Source organism: Trachymyrmex cornetzi, unplaced genomic scaffold (genome assembly GCF_001594075.2).
Source record: "Trachymyrmex cornetzi isolate Tcor2-1 unplaced genomic scaffold, Tcor1.1 scaffold204, whole genome shotgun sequence".
Lineage (NCBI taxonomy): Eukaryota > Metazoa > Arthropoda > Insecta > Hymenoptera > Formicidae > Trachymyrmex > Trachymyrmex cornetzi.
Genome location: NW_017296680.1, coordinates 707,364 through 732,772, shown reverse-complemented (window position 1 = coordinate 732,772; position 25,409 = coordinate 707,364). Strand labels below are relative to the sequence as shown.

At 36.2% G+C, this 25,409-nt stretch overlaps 4 protein-coding genes across 16 annotated transcripts in view; 3 read left to right on the top strand and 1 right to left on the bottom strand.

The window, feature by feature from the left end:
• The first annotated feature begins 451 nt into the window (after window positions 1-451).
• On the top strand, window positions 452-2,909 carry wol (Dolichyl-phosphate beta-glucosyltransferase wollknaeuel). Its single transcript, XM_018505308.1, has 5 exons — window positions 452-611; window positions 807-981; window positions 1,459-1,655; window positions 1,860-1,968; window positions 2,060-2,909. Exons 1-5 carry the CDS (start codon window positions 549-551, stop codon window positions 2,497-2,499), a joined length of 984 nt encoding a protein of 327 aa, XP_018360810.1. The 5' UTR covers window positions 452-548; the 3' UTR covers window positions 2,500-2,909.
• An 871-nt stretch (window positions 2,910-3,780) lies between these two features.
• Alg-2 (Apoptosis-linked gene-2) lies at window positions 3,781-5,917 on the top strand. Of its 2 annotated transcripts, none has more exons than XM_018505311.1 (4): window positions 3,781-4,008; window positions 4,373-4,479; window positions 5,078-5,346; window positions 5,657-5,917. In XM_018505311.1, exons 1-4 carry the CDS (start codon window positions 3,953-3,955, stop codon window positions 5,756-5,758), a joined length of 534 nt encoding a protein of 177 aa, XP_018360813.1. In that variant the 5' UTR covers window positions 3,781-3,952; the 3' UTR covers window positions 5,759-5,917. The 2 variants fall into 2 exon arrangements, with proteins under 2 accessions (XP_018360813.1, XP_018360812.1); XM_018505310.1 differs by having other exon boundaries at window positions 5,048-5,346.
• A 779-nt stretch (window positions 5,918-6,696) lies between these two features.
• On the bottom strand, window positions 6,697-8,241 carry LOC108759731 (MICOS complex subunit Mic10). Its single transcript, XM_018505312.1, has 3 exons — window positions 7,945-8,241; window positions 7,820-7,867; window positions 6,697-6,855 (listed from the first exon to the last, which is right to left on the bottom strand). Exons 1-3 carry the CDS (start codon window positions 8,021-8,023, stop codon window positions 6,725-6,727), a joined length of 258 nt encoding a protein of 85 aa, XP_018360814.1. The 5' UTR covers window positions 8,024-8,241; the 3' UTR covers window positions 6,697-6,724.
• Window positions 8,242-9,450: 1,209 nt separating this feature from the next.
• gish (casein kinase I gish) overlaps window positions 9,451-25,409 on the top strand; it is a 33,802-nt gene continuing 17,843 nt past the window's right edge. For 8 of the 12 annotated variants that reach the window (XR_001940042.1, XR_001940041.1, XM_018505297.1 and 5 more), the window contains exon 1: window positions 10,155-11,029. Coding sequence is in view for 10 of the 12 variants with exons in the window: in XM_018505297.1 (XP_018360799.1) it covers window positions 10,795-11,029 (235 nt within the window). In the remaining 2 variants the exon portion in view is untranslated. Of the gene's footprint in view, window positions 11,030-25,409 lie in introns of all 12 variants that reach the window. The other 4 variants (XM_018505299.1, XM_018505298.1, XM_018505306.1 and 1 more) reach the window with 1 other exon arrangement.

The window sequence follows — 25,409 nt, the reverse complement described above, 5'->3', positions numbered from 1 at the left end:
ATATATATATATATATATATATATATATACTCGAGTTTTTTGCGCATAAAGCCTAGTCTACAATGTGCACTGTGTTTCCTGTTTTTTACTTTTTACTATTTTTTACATCTTGTCTTTTTGCTTCTTATCTGGTTTTTTATTTTATGTCGCCTGAGATAAAAGTTAACGAATTGTCGTTGCAAAGAAGAAAAAAGCAAAAGGTAAAAAGCAAGAAACAGGAAACAAATAGCACGTTGTAGAATAGACTTTGAACTCTATGCATAAGGGCCTGCGCACAATAGAGGAACAAGAATTAGATATTAAGATTTCAACCTATCAGAAACCGCGTATTCCGATGTAATCAGTTTCTGATAGGTTGAAATCTTAATATCTAATTCCTGTTCCTCTATTGTGCTCAGGCCCTAAAACGTAAAGTATTTATTTGTACCTAACTAACCCAACCCTGCTTTTAGGTGACGTTTACTACCGGAATGGAAAGAAAGATATGTTTAACGATACATATCTTTTATTTTTCATTTTTACATTGTTAAGTGTGCTATTGTACTGAAATGTTATCATTAGGATGTCTATTTTGTTACGGAGTATTGTTGGCTGTACTCATAACAATCGTGGTATGTTAAGGTTATCTTACTCTTATATCATTTTTAATACCTAACATATCATAAGTAATAATTAAAAGAATAATTTTTTTTTGTAACTTTATTTTATACAATTATACAAAATACAATCTTTTTTATTATTTATTTTTATAATGCAATGCTTTCTAAATAAATATATATTTACATAAATATACGTATCTGTTTTAGTTTTTCATAATAATATATGTGACAAGCGAACGGTATCCCAAAATCTCGAGGGATGAAGGAGAAAAATTCTTTTTCGACAGTCAGATGAAGATAAAGGTGGCATTCCCTTCATTACATGACCCCTGGAGCGTACAACTCAGTGTCATTGTACCTGCTTACAATGAAGAACAAAGATGTAAAGGCCTTGGCACATAGAAAAACTCAAGACATAAAACTTACGCAGTAACAAAATCAACATGTTGGATTCGCTATTGCTTACGTATGGTCTTACGGTCTCTATTGTGATTAGTCGATTCGCTTACTGCTTAAGTCTTATGCCTTAAGTTTTTTTTATGTGCCATGGCCTTAAGATACGTTTATCGATATCTGATAAGTTTATCAAGAATTTTGAATTATCAAGGCTGCTGAAGATGACTCGAATTGAGCTAAAACATTTGGTTTGTTATAATTATGTAAGATGTGAAACATATGTTGTTTGAAAATGTAATCGCACTAATTACCGTGTATTAAAGCTCTTAATTGTCTGTGTTTTCAATTTAATATTTGTTTAATATCTCAAGAGCCCAACTTTGATTATTTGTAAGATTTGTTGCATATGTATTATCTGTAGATATTAATTATTTATTTGTATATTCTTATTATTATTTAATAGTACCTCCCATGTTGGACGAATGTCTGGAGTATCTGGAAGAACGTAGGAAGTCTGGATTGACTTATGAAGTGATAGTAGTCAGTGATGGCAGTACAGATAAGACTGTTGAAGTAGCGCATCGTTATGCATCAAAATACAGCACTCTAAAAGTATTAAATCTTATAAAAAATAGAGGGAAAGGTGGAGCTGTAAGACTGGTTAGTAATTCTGATGGAATTGAGAAGCTTTGGATGCAGTCTATTTGATGCAACAAATGCTTTGAATCGTTTAATTGACCAGTCAGAAGAGAGAATTTTATTAATTGACCAATCAAAGATTGCTTCATTTGTAGCATCAAGTAGACTATAAGTCAATCTTATAGATTGTAATATAATTATTATATTTTAACTTATTTATTCAAGGGTATGCTGAGTGCAAGAGGCAGCGCTTTACTGTTCGCAGATGCAGATGGTGCTACCAAGTTTAACGATTTAAAGAAGTTAGATGAGAGTCTGATGAATGTTTTAGGATGTAAGTTGAAAAAAGAATTAAAATTCTGATGGTTCTAATAGAGCTACTGATTATAATGATAATGTTATTAATTTTAACAAATTGGTTTTAGTTGATTACATTAACAAACCCGAGAAAACGGCATCGTCCGATGCAGTAATATGTGGCTCGAGAGCTCATTTGGAAAAAGAAGAAACAGCCAAACGATCCTACTTCCGACTCTTTCTTATGCACGGCTTTCATTTCTTAGTCTGGCTGTTGTGCGTTAGGGGCATCAGAGATACGCAGTGTGGATTCAAGCTTTTAACGAGAAAATCAGCGAGAACAATATTCGAAGCGCTACATGTCGAACGCTGGGCATTTGATGTAGAAATGCTTTATATTGCACAGACTCTCAACATTCCCGTGACCGAAATAGCAGTAAACTGGACGGAGATCGAGGGCTCCAAGATCGTACCGTTTTGGAGCTGGTTGCAGATGGGCAGAGATCTATTCTTTATCTGGCTTAGATACAGAATCGGGGCGTGGAAGATAAATAAACCTAAAAATTAGGACTTAATATTAATTAGACTTAATATTAACGCATGAAGTCTGTCTAAAGATCTTGACTGAACTGTGTCTCCTATTTCTTTTATAAAAATATTTTTATAATGAAATATCATGGAAATTATATATGAACACAATGTATCTATATAAAATTTTATATGGCAGTAGTAATGGAAGGACTTACATATAGTAATGAATGAGAGTATTATCGATCACTTAAACGTCATTTAGTTTTAGTGAACTCTATACTGCTCATTACATTATTTAAAGCCTGGGCATGAAAAAAAAAGAGATAGATTGATATATTTGACATGCGACACTAGACAAAGAAAGAAATGAATACTGATCAACCTATTTCTTTTTTTAGGCTTAATATATAATAACCCTTATTAATAGGGTAACATCTATGTAACATTATAAAATTACTTGTAAAATCTCTAACATATTTTTTTTGGATTAATTAAATTATGACGAATTATGTCTTCAGACATATGCATTTGTAACTCAAACGTTTTAAAAATAATAGTCGCGCACAATAGTCATGTTTCTGTAAATGCCAGATTTCGATATCAAAACACAAACACTGACTGCCAGACATTCTTATAAATTATTATTTGTTTCGTTAATTAAGACATTGTTTTAAATAAAAGAATTTTTCCTTCTATTTTTATTTAATTATACAATTATACATATGCATTGCTGAACTTGCATAGATCAAAATATCCAAAATATCATGCAAAATTCGTCAGAAATTTTATAGTAACTCCCTAGAATATTCCTTTATAAAAAAATAACATAGCTAAAAATAATTTCAAAATAAATGTGTCAGTATTGTATTTTTTATTGTCAGGCTACATTTCTTATATTTAAATTTTTTACATTTTTTGTTTTTCTCCAATATTATCCACCTGTGACCCGCCTATATATATATTTCATTTAAAGTGTGGAAAGTGCAATTGTAATACACCTATAAAATTCAGGCTGTGTTTCAAAATTCACTACCAGTGCTGAAAATGTATAATACACGTAACATAAATTATAGATTTTCAGCGCAGTGAATTTTGGAACACAGCTTCAGTCAATGGCATTAGTCTACATTGGTTAGTCCAGCCCAATCAAGTCCAACAAAGTCCCTAATAGCGTTTTCGGCCTGGCCAAGTTTGCACCAACCTGGGTTGAATTAATGGCGTTTTGTGCTATCCTATTGGTAGAGCGGGTGACGTCAACCAATAAGAAAGATTAATCCAACCCAGGTTGGTGCAAACCCGATCGAGCCGAAAACGCTATAAGTCACCTTAAGTCCAGCTGTATATAAGTGACGCAGAAAGTGACGTGTCGCGAAGATCACGTTTTCCTCGAGTTCTCCGTGTGTTTATCTGCATTATTATCAAACGCAATATCGTACAAGATATTGTACCATTGTCTCATTTTGTCGGGACATTGTCAGTTACTTACGAAAATGTCTTTTATATCGCCGATGCCGAGTCAGCAATTTCTTTGGGATGTATTTCAGAGGTACGATATCCGCCGGTTCTACAAGGTTCTCTATAATTTTTCTACGTAATACCTACAACAAATGTGTAATTTTGTAATTATTATCTGTAATAGATATAACCTTTTCTTTCTAAACATTCTCAAGCGCTCGCTTCCCTCGCGTGATAAGAATTCTCGTCTTTAGTTTTGTTAATTTGATTTGCGAAAGTTTTGGATTTGATGTTTTGTTATATCTGCAATAGATATAATTTTATCCAGAAAAAAAATTCTGTTTTCACTCCCTGGTATAATCATCCCTGCATTAACAAAATTTAAGATCAAAGAGAATAAATTTGATAATGTTATTGGATAACACATTTACTTGATAATTAAAGATTTTCTTCAGGGTGGATAAAGACAGGTCTGGTGCAATCAGTGCTGATGAGCTACAACAAGCTTTGTCAAACGGTACATGGACGCCGTTCAATCCTGAAACTGTACGTCTAATGATTGGTATGACATGTTTATATTTTCAAAATGACCATGTGAATTTATAATACACATATCTTATATCTATAGTTTCTTCTATACTTAAAATCTTCTCTTTTCTGTAGATACTCTAAATGGAAAAGGCTGTGTATCTGTCGCTTGATGCTAGAAAAACTTCCAATTCATGGAAAAAACAATTTTACTAAAGTATTAAAAAATTTAGCTAGATACAGTTCTGAAAATAATTTTGTCGTCAAAATAATTACGCATTTACTAAAATTTTACTGGAATGCCAAAACTTTTTGTAGCGTTACTCGTCATGCTTGAGATTCCTACATACTTATTTTGATAATTCAACAAAATTATTTTCAGATGTATGCTTATATCTATATCCACATCTAGCTAAATTTTTAGATACTTGAGCAAAATTGTTCTTTCTACGAATATGCTGTTAATTTTTTTTAAATCACAGCATGTTGCACACTTTTTAGTTCTCGCAATATATTATTATAAAATTATCTATGTACAATATATTGATTTGCATGGTCTTTTGATGTTATTATTATTTTGTTCCTTGCTTTTGTTGGCACAGGTATGTTTGATAAAACCGATCCTGCTACAGGTATGTTTGATAAGAAGCAGACAGGTACTGTCAGTTTCGAAGAATTTGGAGCACTGTGGAAGTACGTGACCGATTGGGAGAATTGCTTCCGCTCGTTTGATCGCGACAATAGCGGTAATATCGATCGCAATGAATTGAAGACAGCTCTCACAAACTTTGGGTACCGATTAAGCGAGCAAATAATTGACTTGCTGATACGAAAGTACGATCGCGCGGGTCACGGTACAATATACTTTGATGACTTTATACAGTGCTGTATTGTTCTGTATGTAAGTATAGCTGTAAAGCAATCTAAATAATTTCATTGGGTATGGCTCATGACCTTGCTTAAAAATACCTGTTGACTTTTATATGTAGAAGCTTTAATTTAAACTCAATTGGTTTGTATATCTATGAATTAAATTACATTTAAATGAATTATTCTTATATATATTGTCAATTAAAAAAATTAAAAATAACGTTAATTAAGCTAATATTTTTGAGCCTACATATTTAACCGTAATTAAAAACAATGACTTATCTGATAATTGTGAATATTCAAACTGTAATTAAAAAAGTGTAATAATTACATATTTTTAGACTCTTACCACCGCTTTTAGACGATTGGATACGGATCTGGATGGCGTGATAACGATTCACTACGAACAATTTTTGGGCATGGTGTTTAATCTTAAGATATAAATTATACAATGCCAATCTACAAACATTTATTTCTTTTTTGCTCGTTCGGTAGCGTATTCCATACTTGAGCATATACACTAAGATGCCAAATAAAGACACAAGAATTTTCATGTACTATATAAAAACTCAGAATCTCCAAAATTGATATTTATTTATACGTTTTTTTTTGCAGTATTAAATGTGATCAAATTAACAGTTTATTAAAAATATAGTTGTAGATTGAAACACATATTTGTTTATTTGAATATTTTCACATATTCAAATAATGTAAGTAATGTCCATGTGAGCCAACACAGGGTGTTCGTGTGTAAAAAATTTTTAACCTTTATCAAATTTAAATTAATCGGTAGATTTTTCTTCACGTATTGGTTGATTATCATTTGTAAATCTTTTTAACGTCATACAAAACTTTAACGTAGAATTTTTGTTAAGCAAATTTTGGAAATTCTGAAGAGAGTGTGGTAAGTGTGTTAATTAAACAAATAATTAAACAGAATCTGTTTATGTAAGTCAATTATAATAGAGTGTATCTATTACGGAACATTACTAATCATTATGGTTCGCACATCACTTTTGAATGCACTATGACTTCCAGCATTACTATTATATATGTATATTATATAATGAAAGAATTTATGAGTATAAATATGCGTTTAAATAATTATAAACAATGATGAAAAAAGCTAAAAAAATCTTACATTTCTTAATACGCTATTAGATATTTATGTATATTAATATTTGTTGATACTTCATACTTGTATTTTTCTATAATTATATTACTGTAATGTTAATAAACAGTCCAGAAATATATTTCTTTTACAAAGTCATTTATTGTGTTATTTTTCTAAGATTAAAAGGTACAGATCAAATATACAAAAACAATAGATTATTGCGATAAAGTTATTTAGTTTATTATAATTCTTATCTTAGTAATAACTTTAATTTTGTTTTTACAATTTGTTCTAATTATTTCTTTTCTTCAGATTTACAAATCCTCGATTTCTGTTTACGTATTGATGCATTGATGTCTTCCTCACAATTTGAATATGCCATACCTAATCCAAAGCTACCTCCAGTTATAATGGGCCACTTTCTTCCTATAAAGAGAATTCAGTGTATCCATATATGTTTTATAATAATTGAAAAAGGAATTTGACAACAGGCAGTATATAATTCCTTCAAATTTCTTTCATAAATTATTTTTAAACTCAAATATTAATTGCATTCAGAAGAAAAAGCAACTTGCAGCATTGTAAGATCCTTTAATATGATTGGTTATATATTTAAATCCAATGAGGGATTAGGAGTAAGACTAATTATACTAAAATATTTTATAACAGAATTGTAAAGCTGCTTTTTATGAACACAGCCATTAACTTATGATCAAGTATAGATATCACCGTTATTTATCACTCATTATGACATATATTAAAGTAGCACTAATCCCATCTGTAAAACCATTCTCTTGATGGAAAATAAAAATATTCTGTAAAAACTATAATACAAGTAAAAGAAACTGTAGTTCCATTCAGAATCATAGAGCTCAATTAATTCTTTTTAACCAGATACTCTTCACTTATGAAAAAAAGGTTACACAAATAGTGAACATTGATTAATTGTTGAGACTTAAATATAGAGATATACGGCTATATAACTTTCAAGTCACATGACGTCATAGATGATTAATGTTTCTACAATGAAGCACACATGTGATTAAAGACTAATCTACAACATACTTTACATCCTGTTTCTTACTTTTTACCTCTTGCCTTTTTCTCTCTTCGTAACCGTTTATTAACAATCATGTTTCTTGTCTTTTCCAAAGTTGGTCAACTTTTCTTTCGAACGATAAAAAAACGAAGAAATAGGATACAAGACAAAAAGATAAGAGAAAAAAGCGAGAAACAGGAAGAGCACATTATAGACTAAGTTTAAAATGCATGCAATTATTAATGTTAACAGGATCAAATCTAGATGCGAGTTCCTGAATGTATCTTTTGCCATTGACTCTGACAATTACAATAACAAATACAGTTATGTCATAGGAGTGATGTATCTTACTTTTGAAGAAAAACAGAGAAAACACTCCACCGAGGATCACGCCACCACCTGAGAAAAAAGATCTGTCAGTAACGTCATAAAAGGTAATATCCGTCACCGCGGACGAGCTCAATCACGATAATTACCGAATTTGAGGATGGCGTCTGTGAAGCAGCGGTCCCACTTTCGCCCGATCTCATCCTCGGCCCACACGACGCCGGCCATTTTTGTGTTATAATGCCACTTGCCGTTACGTCATTCGCGCGAAACCAGACGAGACGTTCACGTGCGTCCTACAATATCGGTCATATTGATCTCCGGTAGTTTTACGCTTCTCTCCGTCTCTTTTGCACGCGCAGTCGCGTCAATTACGGACCGCCGGCGACGGAAATAGCGAAAACTGGACTCTTTCCAGCCGACGTTACCGTTTAGAAATAAGTGCATTTTTATATCACGCGCTCGCGCTCTCGCGCTGCTCACGCACGTCTGCCAATCTAAGCTGATAATCAACTTTATATTATCCGTAAACTCCGTCTTTTTCCGTTTCCATATTTCTCGGAACGCGATTTTTCTCCTTCTATCCGTCACGTTAATTCAGACAGTTCAAGAAAGAAAATATACAATTCATAAGAGACAAAGAAAAAAAAATCATTTCACACCTCTCACATCTGTAACTAGAACTTCTAGTAACAAATGGGACGAGCCAGCATGAAAGCCGCAAGTTCAGACAGCTGCGATTGGTCGCCGCGGATGATAATCGAACGAATTAAATCCGTTTCTACCAATATACATTAACTTTAATCTCAGTTTAACTTACTTTTTATCTTTTCCCAGTTCTGAGAATTAGAAGAGGATAAACAGTAAATTAAATCGAGATTAAAGTTAATATCTATATTGATAGAAATGGACATCAAACATCTCTGCGCTTAGTTTGTGACAAATATAGATATTTTTACGTTTAACTGAATTATATTTTTTATTATTATTTACGGACAGCGTTCATTTGGCTCTCGTAGCGCTGGTAAACATCATTTTGTTCTTGTTTAATATTTGCCAAACGACAAGGATGAAAGGATGCTTAAAGCAGTACGAGCAAAGCGAACGCGGCCGCAAAGGCACGAATTGGCACGAATTTGCATAGTGAACAAGTTCAGCGTGATGGTAGCGGTTGGTCGGCCTGCCGGTGTCCGTAGCGACTCATTTTCCTCAAGTCTCTGAGCGCGAGAGGCAGCCTGTCGTTCGCGAGACGTTTGATCGGGGATAAGGACGAGTCCACGGAGTACCGTTCGTGCGTGCGTGCGTGCGTGCGTTCGTGCGTGCGTTGCGAGATCGCGCGGCGCGGACGGCTCCGTGTCAAAGAAAAACGCGCGAGCGCGAGCGCTTGCACATCCGACGGAACAGTGCGGAGCAGTGCGGAGCAGCACGGGAGTATCGCGACGTCGAGGGAAGAAGGAGCGATCCGCGGAGCGCTCGTAGGGTAGTCCGAGTCCGGTCAGTCCGGTGTCGTGGCGGCAGTGATAAAGAAAGAGAGAGAGAGAGCGAGGAGAGGGAGAAACAGAGTGAGGGTGTGTGGGTGTGCGGGCGTGCGTCAGAACCGATCGGGAGCGCACGCTGTTGACACGGTGCGTGGGTGCATCGTCGTGAAACGTGCGCGCGAATTTCAGGACGGGAGGAGAGTATAGGTGTGTGAAAACGGGGGAAACGCGCCTGTGCGGCCCCTAGGGAATCTCGGCGCCTCGCCGTTGCCTGTCCGGTCCGCGATCGGCGGACGGAGAGAGTCGCCTGTCGCGCTACGGACGGACGGAGTCCAACGGAGTCGTGAGTCGCGCGCGGAGTCGAGTGAAGTTGCCGCCGAGTCGACAAGGAATCGGAGTAGCGTGAACTCCGCGGGGGAGCAGCGCAGCGAGAGTCTCGAACTCGCTCGCCCGGAGGTAAATCCCCGCGGCGCTTCGCGCGGCGCGTAATGGAGGAGCCGACGACCGCGAAACGCGGCCACAGCAGTAACAGCAGCACTACCGGCAGCAACAGCAGGAGCAGCAGCAGCAGGAGCGGCAACGGCACAACCGTCCGCAACAACGACCGTCACAACCGTCGCCGCCGCCACGGTAATGCCGTGCTGCGTCGCGTCGGCAGAGCGTGAGCCGCGCGATTCCTGTCGTCGACTGTTACGACACCCGGCAATCCCGGCATCCCGGCGGCCGCCGCCGGGCGTGAGAGACGGGTCGAAATTGCTATGGGATCGTCCGGAACGACGACGCCGTACGACGCCGCAACGACCGTTCGATTCCTCCTGTTGCCGTGACGTTTGCCGACCATCGGGCCGCGCCAGGCGCGAACAAGGAGTAGGAGCGACAGCATCTCAGATACGCTTCCTCGACGCACCGCGCCCTTCCACGTTCGCGTCCTACGTGTCGTCGATCGTACCGATCGTACCTAAACAACGCCCGGTGGGCGAAAAGGATAAGATCGTTCGCGCTTGAGAGGTTAGGCTGGCATGGGGATTGATCCCCGTGAGGTGGCATCGTCCGTCGAACTCTGACAATCAGCCAGCCAGCCACCCTCTCTCTCTCTCTCTCTCCCCCCCCCTCTCTCCCCCTTTCCCACTCTCCTGTCGCCGCCACCCGCGCGTCTTACCCTTCCGCGCCCTACAACGGTGTACACCGCGCCCGCGCGTGCCCTTTTCCGCTTGCGGAAACTGCGGTGAGTGTCGCGTTGTATCCGTCGTTTCTCTTCTATCGTATCGCGCCTCGTCGTATCGCGTCGCGCCGCGTCGCGTCGCGTCGCGTCCCATCCCGTCGTCGTCCTCGCGCTTCCCAGAGGGCATACAGGATATGCCCTGCACGGGGATCGATCCCCGTCATTGACCCAAAACTGACATCCCCGCCGTCATCGTCGTCATTGTCGACGCGTGTGTGGTGAAAAATCGTGTGCGCGCAGTTGGATCGTGTATCGATAATTAAATCACCGCAACCGTGGATAACAACGGCCGGTACGAGATGCAGAAGCGGGACGGCAGGGATAACCGCGGCGACAAGGAGCTCGGAGCGCGCGGCTCCGAACGCGACCAGGAGGTCGCCAAACGGACCTCCAGGGGCAGCGGTAATGCCGCCCGGTCGAACGTGCACTCGTCTCGGCACAGCGTCACCTCGTCGTCCGGCGTGCTCATGGTCGGCCCGAACTTCCGGGTCGGCAAGAAAATTGGCTGTGGAAACTTCGGGGAGCTTCGTCTCGGTGAGTCCTTCCTCGCGTTATTGAATCAGTTACTTATTTATTTATTTATTTTTTTTTTTCATAAAAAAAGAAATGAACGAAGCCTACTCTTTCCGAGAAGCAAAAGGAAATATTTACGATGCAAACGTAATATTCTATTATCGTCTCGCTCGAATATCCGCCCTGACGTTTGAAACAGCGTTTTCTGTACGCGGAATGTTCCATCGAGACGTTAATCTTAATGGCAGGTTTCCTGATAAAATTATGATCGATTTTTCCTCAGCGAAGACGTCGAGATACCGACAGTTGTCGAGAGCAATTGCAAGAGGACTTTCCGCAAACTGTGTTTCAGCAGAATGAATAAATAATAGAATCTCGTCTCTTATAGTTAATTTTTAAAATAAACTCCAACATAATTTTAATTGATCAATTTTAATACTTTAAGACCCGATTACACCAATGTTACTTTGACTTTAGTCTTTGACTTTAAGCGAGACTTAAAACTCTTTCTCTTTAAAGCCGAGAGAAAGAGAGAGGAGAGTTTTAAGTCTCGCTTAAAATTAAGTAATGTTGGTGCAATCGGACTTAAATTACAAAGATATGTAATGTCGAAAAGTGGAAAGTAAACGATGACCTTCCTCGACATTTTCGCGAAGAGAAAAAAATCGACTCCAAATTAAGGCATTCTGCCATTACAATTAAGGTCATGAGAATTGCGGGACGTTTCGTATTTATTTATGCGAAAATTCCTGATAAATTTAGAATTTAAAATGAAGCTCATTCTCGAACGAACGATTCAGTTGATTCCGTAATATAGCAGTATGATTCGCTTACGTTGAACATTTTTTCTTAAAATATTTTTATCACATAGTCTCTTTCGTATTTTTATACCTACATTAAGTTAATTCTTGTCTCGTAAAAACAGCATCGTAATAAAATCAACGCTGATCTGAGAAAAGCACCGTGAAATTAAATGAACGATTTTCTAGCGAAAAATTATTTTTATTCGTCCGTTTAATGAAAAGTATAGATTATTTATCTATGACGAATTTATGTATTAAAGTATATTTTATGAATCAAGAAAGTTTTGAAATACTTATCACGAATTTATACGAAGTATATATAAAATGAATTAAAAAGATGTTTTAAACTTTTAATATTATTTATTTATTGCGAATTTATACATAAAGTGTATATAATGGTTTCAATTCATACAAATTCATTAAAATCGAAAATAAGATGAAACGCTATGTCGAGAAAAGATTTCGGAACAATGCCAGGAGCGATGTAGGACACACGAACTTTTTTCATATTCTTTCAAGTTGAAAAATGAGCGAAATGACACATTAGATCCCCGTCACGTGGTCAGCATTCACCGTTTTTAGTCGCGAATTGAATTATTGTTTACCAAGATATTGCAATCTTCACTTTCGTGTGTAACAGTGGTGAAATTAGAAGTTATCAGCCCCTCGAGAGAGAGCTCGCGGCGTTTGTATGATTAATGACGTCTGCCGAGTGTTGAAAACAATGATTCTAACATTGGGAGAGGCTAACGCTCTCCCGATTATCACGAAATGGCATAATACACGGTTCCACCATACTGACATTACTGTATGTAGACTAGAGAAGCCTGTAAATATTGATGTTCCTCCCACAAAGCTTCATCGTATTCTTCTAATAATTATTTATCACAAATAGTACGAATTATTTTTATCCCCTTTGAATTATAAAACTAAACGTTCGATTTTCAACTAAAAATATATGATGGTTTGAAAAACTTTGAGAAACTTATGCTCTATAATTATTAACCGCAAACAGTATGAATTATTTTTATTCTCTTTGAATCAAAAAACGTTCGATTTTCAACTAAAAATATGTTGCTTTTTTTTCATCTCGAGTTTCGATTTTTTAAATATAATTTTTTTAATCAAAATTAAGACAGCGAGATGGTCGTACTTTATGGAATTAGTTTTACGATATCTGTTTAAATTGAAAATTGAAATTGAAAAGAAAACCTGTTCCACGTTCTTTCGGTATTGAAGGATACCTCCTCAACTGACGCGTTTCTTAGACTCGAGTTTCTCAACAGAGAAATCTTTTGCCGAGCTGACGAAATATCAGGCGGGCTGACACAGCGAAACGGCTTTGCAGCTTTGATGCGCTTGGAGCAACATCTTGGTAGCGTTTCATTGCGCGCGAGCGATGCTCATGGAAACATTGCGTTTTCCAACATAATGACCGCGGTTGTTACTGCAAAAGCGTTCATGCGGAAAATCCTACAGCGCCTCGGCTCATTGCGCGGTTTATACGAGCTACGATTTCGCTAACGCGTTATTACCCATTCGTAATGATGACTTTGTTAGTAATAGCCGCATTAACAGCTCGTTCGATGTCGTCTCGTTATTATATCACTCGCAACAAGTTAATAATTAGCTTTCATCAGCTGCTAATATCAGAGATTGTATATTTAAAGAGATCATATGGAACATCAAAAGAGAACATAAATTTTTCTCCGCGAAATATTTATCCGGAATGAACACGGAGAATAAATGTAGAAGAGAGATAATCTTCTTCAAGCAAGGCTTCAGGGCCAACGAAAGAATTTCCAGAAATCGCTCTTGCGTGATTCATCTTTGAATACTCACTCTTGTGGGTGAATATTCGTGCGGTTCTACCACCGGCTGACTTCTTGAAATGCCTGCCACGACGCGAGACCGCAGCTTGCTCGAAAAATATTTAAGGTTTACCGGACGTTCCTTGCGTTAGAAGCGACACTTGTAAAGTATATCGCGTTATCTTTCCTCGAATAAACAAGTCACGCTGAGATACGGAAAAGCGAAATTTAGCGCAATATGTACAACTTGATTTTAATTTTAATATCAGATTCAATTCGTCAGAAGTAATGCAGGAAAAAAATAGTGTTCGATTGAATTGTTGCTAGGAAAAAAATTACATTTATCAAGAAATCCGTTGCAAGAAATAGAAACGATCGATTGTGTATTTTGAAACGAGGTAAAAATTACAACAGTAAATTTACTGGAATATTTAACTCCATTGGTGAATACCTAATCAATTCATTTTTGTAATTTTTACCTTGTTTCAAGATACACAATCAATCCCCTGATTGTTGATATATTCCGTATGCTGTCGGTGTATTTTAGCAAATAAAGCACAAAAACCGACGCTCGCTTTGGTAAATTTAATGACACTTGAATATGGCATTGATAACGACATGAGTCATCGACAATTAAATTGCTTTACCGTGTTGCACCGCTTTTTACGCTTGCGTTGATATGTCGTGGCGACGTTACTCTTCTTTTTTCTTCTATATATACGTTCATTAGTCGAAAATATTGAAACGTTAAGTATCCTCAAAATAAATCATTCATATCATTAGTATTTTCTGTTATATTTCCCTGCTCTTAAAAGTTGTTGTATTCAATACACGTAGAATCAATAATTATGTAGGAATTACGCTAAAAAAAGAAGTATTTAATTTTAAGAAGTATTTAATTTTAAAATATTAAAATGTTCTATTGTTGTCTCCGTTTTTTCAATTAAAAATGTTTTAAACTTTTTCAATACAAACAAAATACTACGTGTTTTAAATCTAAACACATTGTGTTTTTGTTTATTGAAAACAGTTCAAAATTAAAACGTATCTTTAAATATTAGGTTAAAACGTCTTTAAAAACGGAGACAACAATAAAACATTTTAATATTTTGTAATTAAACACTTCTTTTTACAGTATAATAGTTATTATATCGATATAATCAGTACCATTTGACAATTATATATTAAGTTGCATTCTATACTTTGTTTCTTTTCCCTTTCTCGAGCATCCCAAAATACGTGCACTGAGAAAAATGTTCTGATTAAATCAAGAAAAAGACTCAACCAGAATGGCATTTTAGCCAAACAAAGTTTCTGATTATCAAAACCAGTTGTCACAACCAGAAATTCTATTTGGCTTCATAAAAATACTATTCTGGATGGATCTTTTTATTGGTTTAATCAGAACATTTTTTTCCTCTGCAGTTATTTCATTTTGACGAGCGTAAAAATGTCCAAAAGAACGTGAAATAGGCGAACAGGTTTGTTCCTCCTAACAACGAAATGAGCGGTGACAACGATGCATTTGTCGAATAACACTCGACACCGGAATAAATCCGAGCCCTTCATTGGCTTGACTGGTTGCCCCGGCCGCGCAATGAGGGACACGCGTGTCGTTAATATCGTTATGCATGCGTTATCAGTTTATCACCTACCTCGTGCTTGTCTTGCTTCTCGCTTGCTCGAGGGTCATAAACGCGCGTTTACTAGCGGCAATTCACTCGTCGCGCGCATCGAGTACGAAATCCGACGAAAATTGTCAGCAAATTGCTTTCCGGTCTGCTGATACATCGCCTCGAATCCGGAATCGTATATACACCTTAATGACCCAATTTCGAAACTCTCGGCCCCATCTCGGCCCAGATTTTTGTAAGTCATACACATGTATATACATGCATACTGCACGCGATCGTTACCTTGCGTACAGTTAGACACAAACAAGAAGTTAAATAAACAGGTTCTTTGAACAATAGAGATAACTAGTGCAAAACAATGTTCTTTTTATGAGAAAAAGATTATTCGATATATGAATCTTGATTTATATGTTAATTTCTTAGACACCGTTATCTTATTCGCAGCCTCTACTGATTGACATTCCGATTAATTAATAAAGGGCTAAGATATCGCGTGATGGAAATGAAACACTCTGAATAAAGATATTCTGATTATATTACCAAGAAGTACAAACAAAATTAATTCTGATCTTATACGAATTAGAATTCTGTTATAATTGAATTTCTGCATTGAAAAAAAATTTACTAAATCTTAATACCTATTTCTTGAATAGTACTAAAATAAAAATTTACTTATAATAAAGAAATATTTATTCAATAAAAAATGATAGTTAAATTATATTAATAATTTTTGTGCCAAATAAATATATATGTTTATATTTAGTAAAGTATTCTATTTACTTAGAATTTCAATCAAACAAATATTAATTAAAATTTAATATTTTTTTTCACTGTGATTATCTCGACTAAAATGTTTAATAGATTTAACTATCAATGTCTGATTTGTATATACCTTTCTGGTTAACTCTATCAGAATTCCAATTAATGCGATAAGATCTTTTTCCAGTGTGTATACAGAGAAATCAAATCATTTTGTAAATATAAATGTATGTGATAAGGCCTGTCCGCTTTTCGTATACGCAGCAATCTTCGTGCACGGTAGCCGGAAGCACGATACGTGTTTGAGGACAGGAAGTACGAAATTCCAAACCGTAGGCCACAAAGTGGCACACACGTAAGACCGATCTTCCGGTCCTACCTGAGGGGGTCGATCGTACCCGCCGTTAACGTTCCCACGGTCACGTCAGACAAAAATTGATCGACTCTTCTGAAAAGAGCTCTGATCCGTCTCCATCGAAGATTCTCCCCGCACTTTCGAGGAGTAAATCCAAATGAATTCGCACTGTATAATTGTGTTTTGAGACAAAAAATGGTTGCAATTACCATAATTTAACTGTACACTGAGAAAAAATGTACTAAGTTTTAATAAATATTTGAATAGTGCCATCTAATTACTTACGTGAATAAATGTTTACTTAATAAAGAAAGGATAGTTAAATCAAATTTTTTATACTGAATAAATATGTCTTTATATTTAGGAAAAAATTTTAATCAGTAGTACTCAAACAAATGATTTATTGAAATTTAATACATTTTTTCAGTGTAGCTTGTAATTATTTTTGGTGCTTTTTTGATATAATTATAAATATTATTATTATTACTAACATCATAACAGTAATAACTATAAAAATAGAGTTTTTATGTAATTATTTTATCATGCAATTATGATCACAAATACCAAACATTTTTCTCTCAGTGTGATAAGCACATTTTTTCCGCTAAAGCTGCGAACAAAGCATAAATTAGATTCTGAAATTCTAGGGAACTTTACATTCTAGGGAATAATTTAAAAGGAAATCTTTAAAAAATCGATTTTCTCGGCGTAACAAAGCCTTGTGCGAAAATATCTTACATTACAAATCCAATTTATTTTCCCCAAAGGAATATTCTCCTCATTTTTTTATTGTTTGCATGTGATTACCGACTCATATCGTTTACAGTCATTCGTGTCGCGATGTATGTAAGTGACGCTCGTGAGTCGCAATTAGGCGTTACTTCCGTTTATATGGATCAGCTGATTCCCAGCAGCCGCCCAGCTGACTCTCAAATTCTCTGCCTTTCACGATGCACAGCTGTCATCGTCGCGGTAATTTTCCAGTCTTTAATCGGTCCAAACTTTCATGTAGAGACAATTACCGTGTCACGCAAACTCGCGTATCTCTTTTATCACTAACATCTTATAAACAACTTTTATTAAACCATCCATTTGTAGTTTTGCAATTTATCTACTCGCGCTACGTCTTACTCGAGCTGCTTTTATCAATCGATCTGCATTTTCTTTCGTCGGATATTTCTCTCATCGGGACATCCCAAATCTAACAACTTATTTTATGATCTATACTGAAAAAACAACGTTCTACATTTTAATAAATATTTATTTCAATAGTGTCAACCAAATATTTACTTACAGTCAATAAATATTTACTCAAAAACAAAAAAAAAAGGCAAATCAAATCTACAATTTTTGTCCCAAATAAATATACCTTTACATTTAATAAATTTAGTTGACACTGTTCAAACAAATAATTTATTAATAAAATTGTAGTATATTTTTTCTGTGCACAAGTTTCTTTAAATCTCCAAATTTGTTTTTCTGTTTTATTTTTGTTTTATTTATGTTATTTGGGATGAATAGTCCCTATATATACTGTGCGCTCGTTCGACAATGTAATACAACGTGACGAACACACCACGGCCTCTCACGTGACGAGAGTGTCGCGCGCTCGCGCGCGTTACGCGTGTAGACGCACTCCTATACGCATGCACGTCCGCAGGTTCGAGGGCACGTAGCAACCTGTCTGCTCGGCCGACTCGACGCCGACCGCTCTTCGAGTGACTCAGGACGACAGACTGCCGGCTGGTCGCGTTGCCGAGCGAAACGAACGAACGAACGAACGAACCGCGCGTACCGTGCAACGCCCTTTTAACCCTACTCTTATATTCGCTTCCTGCACGCGTTTTAGTACGTTGAAATCATGCTCTGAACTTTAAATCTAAGGTCTTAATCACGGCCGCACTCTTATTTTTTCACGTTGTACAAATATCTACTTCAAACATAATTATATGCCTAATTATTTAGATATTAAATTAGAAAATTAAGATAGGATATACACTGTTGAATTCAGAATGTCAAATTATATTCAATTTGAGTTATTTTTATTCATTTCTGTGTACGCGTCACCACTACTCCTACTTAATATATTGTTAATTTGATTAAAACAAATGGAGTTAAATAACTTAATTTAAGAAACTGTATTAAACACTTAAATTTAATTTATTATTTACTAAATGCATATATTAATACATAGTTTTTATTATTTACTAAATGTATACGTTAATATAGATGATGTTTACTTTGAAATTAACCGCAGAAATGGATTGATTTACATTTTGATACACATGCATAAAAATTAAAAATAAAATGTTGTTTAACTGAAGGAATTGGGTTACTATTGCAATGAAAAAATTCTTAATTTTTAAGGGATGGAAAATGTGACACACAGAAATTATAGTGACACTGAAAAAGCTTTATATTTTTTGATGTAAGAAATACAGCGTAAAAAATAATGGAGAATTATAAAAAATCTCATTCAAAGAGAAAAGCTGTATGATTTTAAATTAAAAATAGACCCTCTCGACTTATAAAGGTTAAATAAGAATTAAATTTGGCTTAAATAAAGAGAAAATAAGAACCTATTCGAAAATGAAGATTTAACGACACTATTAATTAGAAAAATGAAAAGAATATCATTTTTAAACAGAATTTTTACTTTTTCATTACTTGTGCAATTAATTGCGTTACTCAATCGGTAATACAGGAATTAAGAAGACCTTTGATAAGCGTTTTTATTGATTTATTTTATTGCGTTGGTATAGCGGATGCGTAGATGTCCGCATCGAACGAAAACCCGATTATTCTAGTCAATATACTCGTTCATAAATCAACGGTACGAGTGCTGCGCGAATCAATAATAGCGAAACACTACATTATTGACGTAATATCAGCAATTTGTTGAATATCCAACGGTTACGAAGGAAACATTTCAAAATTGCAAAATAGCACAACATAAATGGTGATAAATATAAATAATCATATGTTACGGTATTTTCCGCGTTTAATAAAATTAAAACAAAATCTATAAAGTACAGATAAAAGAAAATAAATTTTTCTCTTTAAAACGATTATGATAAAACAATTCTTTTTATTTCCTCCAAACAGTCGAGATGTTATAAATATTTTTATATATTTTCTTTGATCAATTTACGTCACGAGCAGACAAATATAGAAAAGTACATGCATTATACGCACATATTGCAAGTTGTCGAATTTTTTAAGTAATTAAAATATTTATCAGCTAGTAGCTGAATTATTCATATTTCTAGAATTACTTTACGATAACAACAGTCCAGTTTTACGACTGCAAATATTGCATCTTCGATATTTCTGGATATTCCGTTTTCACCACGTATTTTCTCTTCAACGTCTTCCTAACCTCTCGTGACGCGTCTCGGCTTGAAATAAAAATTGTATCGCGTATCCCGTCGAAAGTATCACGCTGTTGCATTGTCGCGGCCGAAATGAGACGTGTGCGTTCGTCGCGGTGCATTCGCGCCGTTGCAAGTGCATCGTCGCCGCCGCGTTCCGCGGCTTAACCCACGCCGCTCTCGAATTATACGCCGGCTGGCAATGACTGATGCCCACGCAGATTGCCGACGATTTCGCGATGTCGTTGCAGCAGGTAGTCGTTGTCATTGTCGTCGTCGCAACAACTTTCTCCGAGCCGATTCTTCGTACGTTTTGTGATTAAATCGAGAGGCGTGCTAATCAACGTTAAATTACATCTATTCAACGTTTTTGTACCTGTTACAGTTACTTACGCTGTTAGATGTCAAAAGAGCAATGATGATCTATAATCCCTTCAATTAAATAATATTCCAAGTTATTTTTAACTGCTTTGTGTCAAAATGTAAATCAATCCATTTCTGTGGTTCGCTTAAAAATAAATATCGTCCATATTAATGTATGCACTTACATTGAAGAAAGCTTACTAAGTTTTAATTTTTAATACACGTTTCTTTGAATGGTACTGAGTTAACATTTACTTACACTAAATATCTCGCTAAATATTTACTCAATAAAAACAATGGTTTACTCAAATTAATGGTTTTCGTGAAAAAATAAATATTTATATTTAGTAAATATTTACTTAGAACTATTTAAACAAGTATTTAGTATTTAAAATTTAATATTTTTCTTTCAGTGTAGTAAATAATAAATTAAAAACAAATTGAATACATTTTCTTCAGTTAAATTGTTGTCAAATTAACGATAATTAGATAGGAGCTACAAATATGATTTATAGAAAAATAACTTAAATTGAATATAATTTAACAGTATGATTGACATTGTGAATTTACTTATATAATAGTGTACCTTATCATATGTAACAATTTATTTTTCCGTGTATTTCTTTTCTCAGTCGATTTGTCATTGAAAATCACATCTATCTCGCGTTCAATCATCATTTCATTAATCATTTCTTTGGCGTCGACAAACACCAATAATTCGATACCGTTCGCGATCGATATTAATTGCTTAAGTCATTTAATGTAAATACATTTGGCACAAATGTTGCCTGATTTACGACACGCTCATTGGTGAAACGTTATAACGGATTCACGTTACGTACGCCGGTCGATTTATCGCGCTGACGTCGTCCTTACGAACGTAATGTTCGTTATAGCTGTTCCTCCTTACATCCGCAACGAAGTCCAGGAATACCTGCCTATATGCGAAAGTCAATACTTCGTCTACCGAGAACCGCGAAGATTTATCGTCTAGAAAATATGTAGAGTGTGGGGAGGAAAAGGACGACGGAATTACACCTTCAAAAATATCGATTTTAGAGAATATATTCAAAGATGGTACGCGCGAAGTCGCTAACATCGTATACGCGTTGCTCGACCAGGGTTAAAAATATAGCTACAAAGCGTTGTTGGTCGGTGCTCAGCGCTGCGTGCAAGTCGTGAGTGAAATTAAACGCGCCTGAGAGACGGAGAGAGCGATCTACGGATCGGCCCTCCTGCTTTTTTTTTTTTTCGAGCGCTCGCGAACAATAGTCCGACGAGAGGTGGTCAGACGTTTTTGCGCATCCTCGTTCCGCGATCCGTCAGCGGAGGTAACTGTTGCCGAGAAGGCACCAGAGTAGTCGCGCAGACGATCTTAGATCCAGAAGGGCTTGGCGCTTGGCAATAGCGAGATCTTCTTAGCGGTCTTTTTAGCCGAAGGCCTAAATACATGCGTCTAGAATTCCAGTCTCGATCACTTATACAGGGTGTACCACATTCACCATTCTTCAGTCAGTCGATCTTTACCGAACAGAGAAAACGAATTTTGCTAAATGTCATAAGGTCTAAGCGAAATTCCATTAACGTGTAAACTCTATGTTACGTATTTAGACATTGCCTTAGAAATTGTCTTAGAAATTGCTCAGCGTACATTTTCATGTTCTCAATTATAATTTGGAATATCTGTTGTTTCTGCATCGAGGAGAAATTGATTTTAAAATTAGCTGAAGAGAATCCGTAAACGAAAGGAGTGGCGATGGTTCTAGGACACCATTTGTACGCGACGCGGAATGCACTGAGAGAAATGTTTTGGTACGTACAACCATTTATATTGTTGATATGTGACTAACAAAAAACTGTGTTGTTCTAATATCAAAATTTGATTAGAACTACAAATTTGGTTGGAAAAACGAAAATTGTGTTGTTCTAATCATCGATTGGAGCAACACAATTTTCAAATGGAAAAGCGAGAAAGTTTTTATTAGTCACATATCTACAAAATAAATGGATATAGTTAGCAAACATTTCTCTCAACGTGCACAACTGTCTCATGCTAACTAATGTTTCACGTGACGTATCGATAACAGCGCGGTACTCGAGAACGAGCATTACTCTTCGATGACGATTCAAGCGTGCCTCATCCACAAGAAAACCAGTCCATTAACCTTTGTTCGGCGTATTGAAGTTTGAAATTGCCTGAAAGACGTTCTCTCTCTCTTTTTGAGAGGTCCGGATGAACAGCATTCAGTTGTAAATGATCGAAGCCTGCTCTGGGTGAATATTATCGTTGGAGTACCATGGACACTTACTCCGTACTCACCGCTGTCCTTCGATGTATTCTTCCCTGGTGATACGCGGCCTGACTCCGTTGCACGTGCTGGTACCCTGACCTACATTCACACCTACGTGTCTAAGCCTATGTCTACGACGGTCGATCGCGCCATCGCATCGTTCGTTCGCCGGTGACTCGGCCTGGCAACCGGGCGGCCCGATTTAATATTTTCGAAATTGCGGAGCTTAGGCCAGCGCCGTCGGCCTCCGGTTGCCCTACATTTCGTTCTTGCTTTTACACTCTTACGCTCCGTATCATAGGGCGTACCATCGGACCTGTTGCGCTCCTCCGCGCCGTCGTCGTCTCGGTTCCTTCCTCGCGCGCTCGAATCAGATAGCAACGGTGGCCGTGCGAGCAAATGCGAGGCAGATGCTCTTAGCGGAACGCTAGAAGCGAAAGCATTCGCTCTACATCGCGATAAAATTGTAGAGTTACGACATCATCGAACCTTTCGTCTCTCGAACGAAGAAAATGATCATGCTTTCCACACGTTTCCTGCTTGAGAGCCATTTAACTCTGTCGCGAGTTTACAAATATTATTTTATCAGACGCGCACGTGATGAAGCGTGAGCTAATTCGCAATCAATTTTTAATTAATGGTTTCATTATTCGCGTATGGGACGCGGGTGTTTTTCACACTCGACGATATATCTAGGTCGATCGCGCTCATTCTTTTTTATTCACCGCCGTCGCGTCGTTATTGGACTTGGTTTCACTACGGCATGACTGTTCGTGGATGCGCAGGACGTATCGCGGAGCACATCAAAATTCTTACTGTGAAAAGAGATATTCCTTTTCATCCACGTTGTTAATTTGACTAGAACAATGGAATTGAACAATTTAACTTAGAAAAGTGTATTAAATTTATTATTATTTATTTACTAAGTACGTATATTAATATGGACGTTGTTTACCTTGAAATTAATCATTAAAGTGGATTAATTATTTTATATATATGGAAATAAAAAATAATAAAATTTAATTTAACTCAAAGGATCGGATTACTATTACTTCTGTGATATTTGACGTATAGAATATTAATATGCATGGCAGTAATATCGCGACTGTATCGAAACTGAAATTCATGTTTCTCTTAATTAATCCCTTCGATATTTTAATGTAAAACAGACTAACATTTATTTACTTCTGACTGGGGATACATATGGAGAAACTGATGTAAAAATATTATAATTTTTCAATATTAAGACGTGAAAATGAAAAAAAATTGCTTCTCTTGACATCGCCGGAAGACGACGCGATCGAAATTGAATTCGTTGCGAACCCAGCGACATCCGGCGATGTTGTGTTTTCCATTAATGCTCGAAGCTTGATGAGAGTCTGAGTGCTAATTACACCCAACCCCTTATTCTCTTCGTCCCTGGCTGACTTATGCGAGAGTAGAAATGGGTCGCATGCTATCGCGCGGCACGGTATACAGGGTATACCATTTCTATCACATTATTTTCCAGCGATAGATTGATTATTCGGTCAATTTGGAGTCAATAAGAATTATAGAGCGCGTCCCACTTTAATCACAATTGTTTTTTATTGTAACAGATTCCTCGGCTAATTCGGAGTTCTTCCTTCGATCAAAACGATAGCTATATTTTCGAATGATTAATGATTAGAAAACAATTGACAAACTAAGTCTTAGGAAATTAAATAGCTGAGTCACGCTCTTCGATTAATTTCAAATGTAGATTATTATAACTTGAGGCTTCATTATGAAGATATATGCGTTGAGGAAAAAGCAATAAGCGGACGTTTTTGTCGCAGATGGAGAATTTATTATGAAACAGTCAAAGAATTTTCCACTAAAAATAATACGGTAAAAGTAGGACATCCTGCATTCATGGTAATGAAAAGGTAATAAAAGGGAGAAGGGAGGGACAGATCAAAGAGTTTCTAATGAGGATGAAGTTGGAATGCAGAACGTCTCGTATTACTATTGATACGTAAATATCGAGTGTATCATATAGTATATTTCATATTGGATTATATTTTTAAACGGTTTTTTGCAGGACATTTTCTAAAAAAAATTAAATGTTCTTTCCTTATTAAAATTTAATATAATTTTATTATTTACTGTTTATGAAACTTTAATATTAAATATCTTGGCAATTAGTAACAATGTCAAAATTCGATTAAAAGTCTGCTCGAAATTAGCTGAGGAAAGTGTTCTTATCTACATCCGCGACACAAATAAATTGACAGCCGTTTCTAATCGCGCGACGATCGACGGCCGTACTTATCGATCCAACATTTCTCCTTTTCTTCGTTTCGGGGCTTTTCCATACACCTTCGACATTCTTTCACACGCGTGTTAATCTTTCGTTATCGTAGCAAATAAAGTTTAAAAGCGCTATCCCATACAGCCCTCGGGTTACAAGTCATCAGAAGTTATCGAGTCCTTAAATCAGTGCCGAAAACTTCGTTAATAAATACACCGTCCTATTTTCGCCGCAAGCTTAATTGTAATCTATATTATTGGTTCTCTCTGGCTCAAATTAATTTAATGGAACGGTTGCCACGCCACGGACGTATGTATCTGTCGCCTATATTGGAAAACATGTAAAGCGAAAAAGCACGTTCTTTAATCAATATAGATGTTCTATTAAACAAAACTTGATTGAATACTATTACAAGCATTTTTCATTTTCATTAATTATATGAAATGTACTTTATTAATATTAAATGGATTTATTGCGACATTAAAAAGTTTCGCATTTTCTGTGACAGCTAATTAATTACTTGATGTGTATATATATATATAAATACATATATATATTAGGTGTTAAACTTAATTCCTGCCGTTTTTCGTCTCCAAAATTGATTTGTTTCGAAGGGAAATACCTTAATCAAAGTATTATTAATAAAGTATTATTAATTAGTAATAAAGTAGAAAATTGAGGAAATTACTTTGATTAAGGTATTCATTCATCTTCCCTTCGAAACAAACCAATTTTGGAGACG